Genomic DNA, 14,614 nt, shown 5'->3' with positions numbered 1-14,614 from the left:
CTTATTGCTTAATACAGATGAATCACTCGCATAACAAATAGCTGAATTCCAGGAAATGTCTTTTTGCAATGAATGCAACAGCAATCCCCAGTCTAAAAATAAAGTTCACGTCTTGCAAAAGGAACGATCATTCGTAGTGAGCCAAAATTTACAATGTGTTCAAGAAGACCAGGGGAAAAATACAACCAGCAAATGCTTGTCATGTATGTCTGCCACCTTCTAGTGCGCCCTGTTCACCGCTATCAATTATCACAAATGAAAGTTCCTGTTTACCCCAGACTGGAGTAATACTTCCTTGTCGCTGACAGTTATTGACCTCATGGAATTCAAGGCATTGTCCGTGAAGAAGGTACCTCCCAGTTTTGCTCTCTTCAGAATTTTTTTGACTTCCCCACCAAATGTCACTGACCACTCCCTAACCACCATTCCCGAAAATGAGTGGTCATCATTCGTGATCTCCCCTCGATTACGCAGCTCTTCCTTCATGCACCACAACAGACCGACATGAAAAAAGCCATGTATTATTAAAATCTTGGATGCCTCTACCTCGCCACAACGTGAATACATGCATGAATGGAACAAAGCAGAAACAAAATGAGACACCAATACACTTGGTTTTGTATTTCTTTCAGAGCCATTAAATTTCTTCTGGGTAGGTAATTCCTTTTGTTTTTCCCCCACATTTGTCAATTAGACACCAATTATCAGAGCCAAACTGCACAGAAAGTGAAATCTACCAACATATATATGACTACGGAAACGTAACTTGATTTCCAAACCACTGCAACATACAAAATAAATGTACTACTGATGAATTACCGGTATGTTTAAAGGACAAGTCCACCTTCATATACATAAGGATTGAGAGAATGCAGCAATATTAGTAGAACACATCAGTGAAAGTTTGAGGAAAATTGGACAATCCGTTCAAAAGTTACGAATATTTTAAGTATCTGCGCAGTCACTGCTGGAAGAGAAGACTACTACAGTGTATGATGTCACATGCGTACAACTATATAAGGAAAATTAAAAAAGAATTTCACAAAACTTTACTTTTTGAATAAAGTGCACATTTCTTCGACTTGCTACTGACGTATGTTAAGGGCAATATTATTCCCCCAACCTTCTGAAAGAGAGAAGTCGAGTGTTCTTTTGTTATGCGAGAAAAATGGAAATATGATGAATTTTCTTTATTCTTTCTTTATATTGTTGTACTCACGTGACATCACAAGCTATAGCAGTCTTTTCATCCAGCCGTGACGGAGCAGAAACTTCAAAAATTCATAACTTTTTAACGGATTTTCTGATTTTGCTCAAACTCTCACTGATGTGTTCTAGTAATATTGCTGCATTCACTCAACCCACGTGTCTACGAAGGTGAACTGGTCCTTTAAGTTTGGCATGGGATGTCACACACAACACTCCACACATGGCATGATATCATAATTTGCAGCATCCGTTTTGTTTTTGTTTTTATCATCATGCATAGCATTATCTGATTCAGGGGTGCCTCTGAATGAAATGTAAATCTATCAATTGAATCTGAATGAGCTTTAGAGTGTGCATGAATTGTACGTTTTCTTCACAGTTCTTGGTACAATATCTCTTATGTGTACAGGTGTATCAATGAAAGGAAAAGTTTAACAATGTTTCCAGTGGTCCCAAACACAACTAATTGTCTCCCATATGATATGAAGATGATATTATGGGAAGATATAACGAATGATAAACCATGGATGAATTTGTTGAAAACAAATGAAAAATGCTTTAAAAAAAGAACATGCGATAATTGCCACAGATATTTTGATAATGACAGCATAATTTCAAAGCATTTATGTGATGTGCGTTTCTTTTCATTCATTTGAACATTATACAGCTAATAGCTAAGTCAGAAATTTTTGACAATGTCTTTTCTTTTTAAGATTCTTCTACCACCATGTTTAAGAGCATCTTCAAAGATGATTTGCATACCAAGCACACGTACATATACAAAGATACATCACAGCCAAGCCAAGGCACAAAATAAGAGCGAGAAGACTAAGGTTACTTTCACTTGTTTCCAAAATATTATTGCAATCAAACAAAATAGCAGCTTAGTACAGAAATCATAAACCACTCCATAGACTAGACAGAACAACAGAAGTTCTTTTAAAAAAATTAACATTTTCTCCTCTTTCCAACTACATGCACTGATGTCTACACCATTGGTGAGATCTGCCTGCAAAAACAGAAATTTCATAAAATTCAAGATGGAAAAATACACACAAAGCTTACCCTAGGTCTACATTGTTGACCCTTGACACAACATTTTATCACCTCATCAATTGTTTTAGTAGATGTGATCTTCAAAACCAGCAACCACTTGACATACATACATGAAAAAGAAAAAAAAAATGAAACAGAGCTATGAAATGGCGATATTCTTGGGAGAATATCAATACATTTTGATATCAAACATTGATTTGGCATTTTTATCTTATCATATATCCCTTTCATCTGTGCTTGTATAATTCAATTAATCTTTCCCGTGTGGCAAAATGCCAAATAGGTTTCCATACAAGAAAAAGAAAAAAAATGCATGTACAACAAAATTCGAGCATATTAGAGAGCTTACTTCTATATTTAGCAAAAGCATGGCATGTATTAATGCCCCCATTATACTTTGGGTAACGAAACTACTCCATATATTTCCTGAATAACTGGCTAAAGTCTGTTCCAAAATGATGAACTACACAACGCTGAAATATTCCCAACTGTGGCAACTTGCAAAGTCAGAAGACAGACAGAACGAATGACCACCGTGGGATAATTTGAGATTAACACAACCAACATGGATACACTTGTGTGGGACTACACGTACAATCAATCAGCTTTGAAATTTTACTTCCACACATTCTACATGACGTCTCTTTCCTTATAATCTTGAAAGACAAGCCAAATTTGGTACCTCCTTTTTTTTCTTCTGTCCTAGCAATTTCTCAAACTATGTTTGGGCCTTACATATGCTCAAAGTAAGAGTTCCCTAATCCACCCCCACCCCCCCCCCCCCCACCCCCCCCACCCCATGTTTGAAGTAACATATACATGTACATTGCAACTGAAGAAAACACCAACCAGAATAGAAAATTTCTTTTTCCTTAGTAACCTGATGAATGATAGGGTTTAAACAGAACCAAAACAAAAAGCAGGCACACATTAATACCACATCGGCCAGAGATACAGCAAAAGTGTCTCAGTCGCCATGTGCATCGTACATACACTACTTATCCGGTAGCAGTTCCTCCCTTGCACATAGACAGCTTCTCATGTTACAATGCATGTATTTCATTAAAAGTCGGTTACACCCAATTTTCATCTCATTACTCATTTCGTCAAGTTGCTGGATATTATGCTGACACTGAAGTTAATCGTGTTGCATGAAGAATTTGCATTTTTGACACGCCCTAACTAATTCATCATGTTCATGGTTTTAATTAGTTAACACCTTTGATAAAATGCTATTTAAATAGAAACATGCCATTTAAAACGGACAAACCCCAAAACTCCCTGTGAAACAGTTTTCTAAATCTTCACGCCCTTTTTCAATATGGACCCTTACACAACAGGGCGTGGTATAAATTTTCTGTGGTATAAATTTTCTGTGGGGTACATGCTTGAAACTGAGAATCACAAGTCCCCAGCTCTCTGCATATCATTGTGAGGCTGAAAGTGTTTCTGGCTCTCAACAAAAAAAATAATGAGGATTTTTCTTTTCTTCCTGCTCTGCGACATGCAAAGTACATAAAGGTTAAGTTCAGAACAAATGCCATGCAAATTTAGACACAATGTAACGACAAACAGTTATATTTCCGGACAAGACTGCACATATATAAGGTGTACATGTCCTGCGCAGTCACAAACATTGTTACAGTGGCCTTACCATAGATTTTAAATAGCATTGGGTAACAGTTCATCCTCCCAACATGCATGTTTTATTTCAGGTTACCAATTTAGTCTTGTTGCTAGACTTTGTTGACCATTTTATTACAAACAACAAACCCAAACATGCCATTCTAGCTGTCTACTGCCTATCATGGGCAAAGAGATAATCCTGGCTGATTTAAGTATTAAAATAGCCACAACACAGGTTGTTGCTTTACTGACTGGCAGGGGTGATTTTTGCACCCAGGGGGCATACTGCTTTCTGGAAGATGCCTGTCTGGAACTGAGACTAGCCAGAATGTCAGTCTCCAAAGTTTATATGTGCAAAATTCTGATTTTAATTATAAAAAAAAATGACAGAGCCACTCAGCACCCAGTCACCAATTGATTTCAAGAAAGTCCAAGTAAGTACATATCCCACAGTGGCAAGTACATATGACTGAAAATTTCTATTTCAATGTCAGGGAAGAAGAGAAAAAAGAGGGTAAAAACAACAACAAAAAGACAAAGACTGTAAGCTTGTTTTTAGCATGTGTTTTTCTTCAAGGAAAAGATCAATAATCAACAACTTATGTTTCTTTCACTACAAAATTGAATGGCAAAATACTTTTTTTTTTCATCACAACTGGTACATTGTACATCTGTAACAACATTCAGTGTTCTAAACCAAATGCTACAATGAAATATCACCAATATTCTCTACATACCTCACTCACAAACCTCATCCACTCTGTACATCTGTATTCAAATTTCCACAGATTCATATATTTCCCTTTTGCTACCATTCTAACTGCAATAAGTACACTTATAAATCATCACAAATGTACAAACATGATTACAGGATGTGTCATACATATTAAAATTCTTCATGTAGAGTTTTTTTCTTTTCATTTCTTATATACGTAGACCACATAATATAATATATATATATTTACATCAAGCAACAAGGATAAAAGGAAAGATCGATTCAAAAGAGTAAAAAATGGAAGAAATATTGAGATGTTGGAAAAGTAGGAGTCTGAAAGAAGGAAAAAAAGTACAATAATGTGTAGAATAATTATTCATCACTTTTTTTTTTTTAATCATCAGTAAAACCAATACCACTCTCCCTACAAATCAATATGTGCTATAAAAAGAAATAAGCCATGAAAACACTGATATGCTTTTGTGTACCGTATCTAGCGGGTTATTGAATAAGCAAACGAGCAGTGGAAAATCAGAACAGTGGGATAGCAGAAATACCTAGAATGTAAGCGGCATCTTTTCTCTTTGTAGGACTGTAAACATTTTGCGAAATAACAACTGAACATCAGGTGAAGGAACCGCTGATCTAAGGATGATGTTCCCCACTTTTCATAATCTGCTAATTTCTTGGGCGCTGAGAAATCTGCAGTGTATAACCCTTTGGCACAACTGCTGCACTTTCATGGACTTAAATCCAGTAACTTCAAGATTGATAGTGAGTCAAATTCTCATCTGAACCCAAACAGCTCCTTATTCACAATATCTGTATCATTCATAAGTCTACATTAGACAAATGGGTCAGTCCAGGCCTCATAATAATTCTTTGTTCATCCATTTTCAAGCTGTGCCTTTTGACAAGAAATAAAATAGTATAGAAACTGATAATCAGAAATGAAAATGCTGAGATCATGCAAAAATCGTGGATAGTGACCCTTTGATTGACATATGAATCTACAGAAGCAGTATAAAAACCAGCTCACACCCCAAGCTAAATATACACTCAACTTCCTGAATTCCTTTAGAATTTGTAAATCATGGTGTTACGCAACAATCCTTTTGATACGAGGGGTGAGGTTATCAACCACTCCTGGAATAGAGCATGTTAGAAGACATCATGCAAAAATGACTCTTTTAGAGGGAAAACTCTCACCTCTGAGAAAGCGGATGAATTTCAAGAGAGAACTTCTCTAGATGAAAGTCATGCACAATTTTCATGAACAGGACCAAACATCAGATATTTCCTAGCATTTCCTAGCATTTCAGACTCGTGTATTAATATATATTTATTTCTTGTTTTCTCATCTGCTTTGGGACTGATGGGGACTACCCTCATCATAAGCTTCTGTGAATTATCAAATGCTTGGGCACTCACTGAGTTGCAATACAATACAACATTTCTCCTGTTACACAATGTCAGGCACAACAGTGTAGAAACAATCTGCCTGTTTGACGGCATAGGCCACTGTTAGAGTGTCATGTTCTCTGCGCATATATTTTTACAATGCCCTCATTTCCCTGCCTATTATGGAAATATTTGCCCACAGGAAGTGCCATTTAAGGACATTGAACACAGCCCTAAGCATTTTTCTAATTCTAGACAATTACATCATGCACAGCTCTTGACTGCAAGCGAGCGAAAACACCTTTAAGATGGCAGGGGATAAACCCAATGTACTTGCGAAGTCCGTGCCATTAACCTGATTGTAAAGATGATTTGGGGTGGACATGAACATAATTTGCCCACTAAATCATACTCCTTGACTATTTTTCCTTATCGTTTCCTCTCCAGTAAGGGTACAAATTGAAACAAATAACTGGCAAAAACCATTCTGGCCTGGTGGTGACAATTTGTCCCTGCAGAACATCACTCAGATTGCAATGAAAAACAACCAACACTAGACTTTTTACTTTCCCACTAATCAATCAAGTTGCCTTTCCATTTCTGTCAAGCTTTTTTTCCTTAAAAGTTTTGTCCTTAAACTAATAAACATATTTTTAAAAAAGACGAAGCAAGGTGTAGATATCAAAACAAAAGCTGAGACTGTTGTTTGATTACAAAAAAATGAGAGAAAATAAAAGTAAACAGGATGTGAAAGAACAAAATATGTACATATAGAGTCCTCCTTTGTTTATTTCTACTACATATATGCAGAGGTGAAAATGTATAGTCCTTGAGAATTCCACGCAGAATAGTTTAAAAAGAAAAAAGACAACCACCAGTCGTGGAGATCGATAAACAAATAGACACTGGAACAACGACTTGCAATGCTTGATGCAATTTTACTTGCACTATTTCACACAGATTTCAAAATGACATCACACGTGCGTGACGACTGCGATCACGTCGTTCAAATTCATTTGCACAAAACTCGTCAGCTCCCTGTCCACAATCAGCGTAGGTCTCGATGCATTCCTGATCTCGAACACTCATCATTCATATAAAAAGTAAATAATTTCAATAGAAATCTCATGATAAAATTTGTTCTAGTTGTAACAAAAATAGTCAAATTGATTCCATCAGTCTAGAATCGAATCAAATCAAGCACTTGAAATCACATTGTTCCTTGCTCACTATCCTACTCAGTGGAAGCACTAAAAATACTGTTCCTTATTTGCTTTATAAATATTCACAAGAAAATCCATCATCATTCCGAAGAGATTCATATTGCATATACACATGCTCACGATTCTACACATGAAATAATTCAGAGACACAAAGAAGAAATGTAGATATTTTGTTGCATTTTTACGCTGTATGAAACCACTCCACAAGGCTAAGATACCCACACACCACGCAGACGCATCATTCCGATGGCTGCTTGCCACTTTTACAAATACTACGCTCCTGATTACGATAGATGACAATGGTAGACTTACAGACACTCCACTTTGCACATTTGTTTCTGTCCATTTTCATTCATTCTCCCAAAGGGAGCAAGCATTTGCCTTCAGAAGCACGCCAAAGACAAACTGAAATCCATGACCATGCACTGCCGAGCTCGTTCACAGAACTCATCTCATCAACATTTATTCCTAGGCCTGGCAATAAACTTGCCAATGACCGTAAAGCTGGCTGATTTGAAGAGAAAAAGAGAGGGTTTGTTTCAAAAGCAAAGGAAGACACATTTCAGTGCCTCACAGCTGGAAGGGAAATTGTGGATGGTTGAATATCCCTTCCTATCGGGTCAATAGGAAATGGGTGGCTAATCAAGTTTAAACCACACTTTCTGATTTTGTTCTCCTTTCTATTATTTTTTCTTTCTTTTTTTCCATGGGAGTTCAACTTTTGGGGATGTGAGCAATGGTCAAACGTCCCACACAAAATGACACTGGCACCCGCTATTAAAGTACAATGTATTTTCACATGTCTTAAAAAGGTCGAAAGAACATACGAAATAATAGAACTCTACATGGCTGGGATGCAATATCTGACACTACCAATTTCATTGGGGCAACTTTAGCAGCCACGGGACAAGTTGCTTTGTTTATTTATCAACCTACTGAAACCTTACCAGGGCCGGGTAAGCAGTTGCTGATGTAATTTCACTCCCATATCGACCACTAGTAGATGTTTGCTGTACCAGTCAAGTTTTATCAACTGACAGTTGGCCTATAATCTTAAACTGAGTCACGCTCAAAATTGTGTTTCTTTTTAAATATATACACAAAATTCTAGATATGTATTTCTGTGCCATGCACAGCCACTACCCAGAGGACTGATCAATTTAATCAAAGAACTTGTTTTGGCTTGTTCAACCCCGGGACATTGCATGCAAACTACACAAATGGCATAACGAGGAAAGTGACAAGACAAGTTTTGACTGGAAAATTCACAGCAAAATTAAACATCCACACAGATATTTGTGTATACAATGTACTTTTGGATGTGACTTCAATAAAAAGCACATCCTCGTCTGCAATCAACAGTACGGAAGCCATACAGTAATTCAAGCAGCAGTAAAACAGCAGGGACATGTTCAAACTGCTGTGTGGCACTGAATAGGGTGTCTGTTACAGCATGCCAGGGATATAGGAAATTGGGTCGATAAGCTAATCAAATTTCATTGAGTTGAAAAAGAAAGGCTGCCTACCATCTATCTGCATTTTAACGGAAGTCCCTTGTCCTAGGATTTTTTTTCTTCCGTGCAGCCAAACGCTCTCACTAACATTACAACATATCACAGCCTCTATTCGATACTCCACAATCACATGCAAACATGGGGCCTCAGATTTATCTATTAAGATACATGATAGAATTTATGACACTGGTTTGTACATACTGAATGCTTTTTAAAACATTCCCTTTGCTTCTTTTGCATTCCTTTTCTGCTCTGTTCTGTGTTTCAAAGCAATGCAATGCCCATTTCTCATTAATTATTAAAAGCATTTCTTCAAAGATTTATCTGTGGGGAGCACAAACACTGAATGGTCTACAAAATTTGTGCTACCACCAACTACTGCTCATGGGCTCCAATCATGTTGGCCATGTAGTACCTATTATAATTTCTACCACTGTCACCTTTTCATTCGACCATCCGCGACTCGCTGCGCAAGTCCCAGCATCAAGACAGTTGGCGATCCTCCCTCATCTCATGCTGGCGCTCGTGCTGGCTGAGTCTGCAAAATTTCGGTGATTTGCTGCTGGCGTGATTTCATGCTACCCTATTGCTCTCCTGACTCAGTTTGGCGTGCGAAGGAATCCAATGTTGTTGGAGCGACCCGCAAATGACTCAGTCCCATGTCCTCCTGTACCGTGTTGCAAACATCATGTTCTCCGTGCACAACAGCTCACGTTTACATGGTGCAATCCAGAAAAAAAAAAAGGACAAGAAAAAAAAATCCACGAAATTCCCATCTCGCAGTTGTGTCTGAACACGGCATCCGACATGTACGCTGAAAGCCCTTGGTTTCACTCACTGAGACATCGTGACCTTACGTAAGCCAAGTCCGCAGAACGATCTCCGCGGCCGACCTACGGAGGAGCTGTCATCGTCGACCACACCTTATTGATACACTTCATGGTATATTTACAAGAAGAAGGGACACACACATATATATATGATGATCTTTGCTGTTCGTCAAATCTAGTGATGTAAAACGCTGTAAACTAAAATGAAATGAAATCATGTCGACCTGCTGATGCGCACAATTACTCGGTATTGTTCTCTCTTCTATAACCGTGTGCCTTCCTCGCAGTTCTTGCTGTTAATCTCTTATGCCATCCCGCAACGAAAATAAAAAAGACCAAAAAAGGAAAAAAAAAAGACTGTACAGGATGATATACAGGATGACCTTCTGACGGGGAGGTCACATCACTCTTCTGTCGTTGATGTATCTTCTGTTTGGAGAGAAAAAACAGAGAGACAGAAAGACAGATATACACCGTTAGCATGTTTTATAGCAATGTTGACAGTCAGTATCAACTAAAATGGATGCTCTATATCAAATTTGTATCAAGATACATATATCTTTTGTATGTTTATTTCATGCCGAAACTCTCTACCACTATGAAAATGCTCTTTTTCTGCTTCACTTCATAACACATTCACATATAAATAAACAGTGTCAAAAGCAAAGTACGTAGACAACGAGATACATTTTGGGGAAAAAATGTAATATTGGTAGCTACAGAGCAACAGATGTGAGTGGCAATTTAAGCACATTGCTCAGAAGTGCTACCAACTATATTCATATCGCTGAATATTACAGGTTGGAAAATATGATAAGTACCATCAGGATTTGTCGGTCAAGCTAGTTTATCAATGAAGTTTCTTTAACACAAAATTCACACCCAATATTTTCCCAAACCGGGGAAAAACATGTCCTTCCTTGTCAAAGTCTGTTAATCTGCAAGTTTTCTGATGGGCAGGTGATACAATACACCTTGCCATGCTCTGTGGTTTTATGGCCAGTCATGGCTCATCCTACAAGGTGCCACTTATAGAAGGGTAAGAGGAGACAACCTTCACTGTGTCCAACCGAAGATCATACGCCGACATGACGCATCACATGTAGAGAGAAACATGTATTAGGTGGCCATCCTATGAAATCTACTCCGCTTGATTCTAAGCTAAAAGTTCCGATATTTATACACACTGAACTTGAATCTTCTCATTCATTATGGAATTAAGAATCTGCATTCATCTCTGATGTTGGTATGGCAGGAATAACTTTCGTTAACACAAGATACATGAAAGCATGTTTCACATAAAACGTACAAGGCTGATAGCACACCTTTTGTTTCTGAGGGCAATCATAAAAGGAATACCTATCATACGCAATGCTTGCCATGTTGGCAGTGTGTGGACGGGACTACAGGATTTTTGACCATCTTTCTGCAGCTGAAATGCAGTGAGTGGTATGCAATACGAGCTACTTCTGACAGGAAATACATTTCTAAATCTTCAGCTTGAATACTTCCTTTTCAACCCCACGTTTCCTTGCAACCATGATTATACACTTCCTTGTATAAACCGGTACATACATACATACCCTTGTGATGTACTTGACACTTTGCAAAAGGGCAAATTTAAGTGACATTGCAAATATTCTACACCAATGTAAACAACATAATGTATACTTCCTGGAAGCATGATTATAGCAGGAGATATGACCTTTTACATCACTGACACTTTTCTTCAAACTTTTCTTCTAAAAATTGGGAACTACAGCTTTTTGATCATATGCACTTGTTTCCGTGTCTCTATGACAACAGACAGCCAAACCTTTGGCACTTGAAATTGTATGTGGATCTACAGTCATCAATATCAATGCTAATCAACTGCACAAAAAATACATTGTAGGACAGTATATGTTTGATTACTAGTGTGTCATGGCCACCCGTATATAATGAAACGGTAAACGATTAAAATGATATTCGATATGAGCATTAACTTTCCCACACTGGCAACTTTCTATCACATGATTGTGTAAGTGCAGCAAGTTTTTGCAATAGTTTTACAGTGTGAAATCATCAAGATCCATCAAGTATTTGAACAGTTCCCCATACCCACAGCATGGGTTACCATGCCAAAGCTTTCGGAAAACATCCAGTCTACTACAGTGTACATGTATTTTCATTCTTTACTTAGCCTGCATAGGGCATCATTATTTTTGTAGAGACAGTCAGGTTTATTTTGGGAAGAAAAAAAAGAAACAAAAAAGAAGTAGAAGAGATTGTGTGTACAAGAAATGAGGGGGTCGGTGCAATATAGTGCTAACCCACACTTTTGTCAAAATTGAGTTACATGCATTTTCACAATCCTTATCCTTCACTCTAACCTCTGTGACAATATCATATTTGAATTCAACCAATAAGATGGTAAAAAATGCATACATTCATGTTTTATTAATGTACAATGTATGGACTTTCCAAACATTCAACAGCGATTATCTCAAAATGACTATTGTGTGGGTTAGCACTATATTGCACTGACCCCCTCAAATATATCCTGCATGAAAAAGGCTTTAGCTTTTACAATAGAACATGAATTCAGTATATTATTAAAGCAAAAGGGCATTGATGACCTCAAGGTGTAGAATCCTTGTTGCATTGTGACAAAATGATTCTCTTGTTTATCCTGGAGCCTGTCTGTTCTTAATGTCTGCCTAACTTTGACAACCTTGAAATGTTTCTGCCAGCCTGTATCAACTAAGTCTTTTTTTTTCTTATATCTCTTGTTACATTACTTTTTTTTTTCTTCTTCTTCTAGTATGCCTACAGAAATTCACTAAGCCTGGGGAGCAAATTTCTTTTTCTGCCAGGACTCGAGTCACTGACATGATGTTGTGGGACATTGACACATGTAATACTCTCATTGGCGCCACAAGATATGGTAACATAAGAAACTGCCCCATGGCTTTGCTAATTTTTGCTAAGTCAAGATTCCCAACATTTTAAGAATAGCATTGTCTCTTGTCCGAGAGGAATGCAGCACTGCCCTGCAGGCAAATAAGATCAATACAGCTAACACATTGGAGGGCATAATTTGTGAAATGAGATTCGTATGTAAGTGCCGGAAGTGGAAAATTGAAAACGTGTCTGTATCACTAATGGAAATAGTTTTGCAATTTATGAGACTTTTCTCTCTCTTTTTTTTTTTTTGTGCTGATGGATTTTCTATCTGAAGACAACATCAATCTTAAGTGCATACCCTGCACTATATTGTGTGCTTGCAGATATGTTTGTTAATTAGGTGTGTGTGTGTGTGTGTGTGTGTGTGTGTGTGTATGTGTGTAGATGTGGGACGCATCTAGTGTGTTAAAAAAACAGATTTCGTTTTTTGATCAAATGAGTCACGATGTAAGAACTGTCAGATTTGACATATCTTTGTACATAGTTTCTGTATAATGTTGTTTGTCTTTGTATAGTGTATTGGTTCTTTTTTGTGTGTGTTGTGAATGTGAATTCTGTGGCACTAAACAAAATTTGAATAAAGAATAAAAAACAAACAAGCAAACAAAAAAATAGTAACACAATACCCCTGACCACTGTGATATGAGTACACTGTGCTAAAATAGCAATACATGTGTACAAGTGTTGGAAATTTGCACACATAGAGCCACAATTGCCAACAACTTTCTTGGATGGAAGTGGTATACGCTATACTCAGCCACAGTTGGCTTTTGTGTTATTTGTTTTTGAGAAATCAAGGACAGTCCACCTTTGCTTTCAGTTTCACTGTCATTATCACACGATTCTGTGCAGAGATGAGCTTGTGGAAGGGTGACATGCTAACGGAAATTGCAACCATCTGCAATAGGATCAGGAGGTCGTAGGTTTGAATCCTGCTCGAGTATGTACGCCCATGATTTTTTATCATGGCTACTACTAAAACACTGATCAATTCAGTGCTTATCTACGTCGATGTAGGGCAATTTGTCAATCAGTTGCAATGAAAACATCTCGACGGAAGAATTTCATGAATTTGAATATCTGCAATAGTTTTTAATATGGGTCCTGAGCAGCTCAGAACAGGTCATGGGTAAACTTGGTGCATGAGTAAGTGTCTCTCTGTACATATGCACAGTTAGCTTGCACAGCTAAATGTGCTGTTTTGAGTCAAAATGGATGATCATAATCATTAAACTGGATTTTGCAAACACTAAAGAGGTCTACTGCCTTTTAAATGTTGATTTAATGTTTAAAGTCACGGCATGATTTCACATTCAAACTTCTCTGAGCTATGGTATCGATTTTTTGCTACAGAGTTGCCAATAGGGAATGATTTCTTGCCTCTGTGAAAAGGGAAGGGGAATATACAATAATGTTTGACCAGCACCATGCAGTTATTCCGAATGTATTCTCATCCATGCTTCTCGTCCCTGTGGGTAATCTATATTTAGCCCTGAGAGATGGCAGTGGGGGAGGGCTGCGAAAATTTGGCAAGGACAGACCACGGAGCCACGTGAACAGCAACATAATTCATAATTACGGACTTCCATGCAGATCTCAATGTGTGGACACACAGTGTATTCGTTCACATGGCACCCCAAACTTTGTGACACGTGTACCAAAAAAATTGCCCCATTTGATGGTTGGTCAAACTACCATGTCTGTCTACAAAGATGACAAATAATCTTGAATGTCATGCAATGGTTATTTTCTCACTCAGTTGTTTGTAAGACTTCACTCAGATTTTAACCTAGAATAATGAAATAACTACTAATGAGTATTACTTCTATTTTTGTCATCATTACCACTTACAATGATATAACATGTATATCTATAACTATCACTATGCAATTCTTTTTTTTTGTGTGGTTATTAAATGTATCTGTGACTGTTGAGTGTATTTTTTGTATCATGTAAAGGCTTATTTAGACGTTATTTTGTAACTTGTTTTCACGATACTGTGAGACAAGTCTGTTATGTATACAGGCCTATATATATATATATGTATATATATATATATATATTTTTTTTTTTGTCTGTGCCTTTAGTTTCCTG

At 37.4% G+C, this 14,614-nt stretch overlaps 1 protein-coding gene across 1 annotated transcript in view; it reads right to left on the bottom strand.

Moving 5' to 3' along the window:
• Positions 1 to 8,267: 8,267 nt before the first annotated feature.
• The window catches only part of LOC139730823 (CDC42 small effector protein 2-like), a 37,978-nt gene continuing 31,631 nt past the window's right edge, over positions 8,268 to 14,614 (bottom strand). The window contains exon 5 of the mRNA XM_071641696.1: positions 8,268 to 10,003. Coding sequence (XP_071497797.1) covers positions 9,978 to 10,003 — 26 coding nt within the window. The 3' untranslated portion in view covers positions 8,268 to 9,977. The remainder of the gene's footprint in view (positions 10,004 to 14,614) is intronic.

The sequence above is a fragment of the Diadema antillarum genome, unplaced genomic scaffold (genome assembly GCF_040938485.1).
Source record: "Diadema antillarum isolate AM-2024a unplaced genomic scaffold, OU_Dant_1.0 seq00000338_RagTag, whole genome shotgun sequence".
In the NCBI taxonomy this organism is placed as follows: domain Eukaryota; kingdom Metazoa; phylum Echinodermata; class Echinoidea; order Diadematoida; family Diadematidae; genus Diadema; species Diadema antillarum.
Note: the sequence above shows the minus strand (reverse complement) of the source record. Positions and strands in the feature narration are given on the sequence as shown.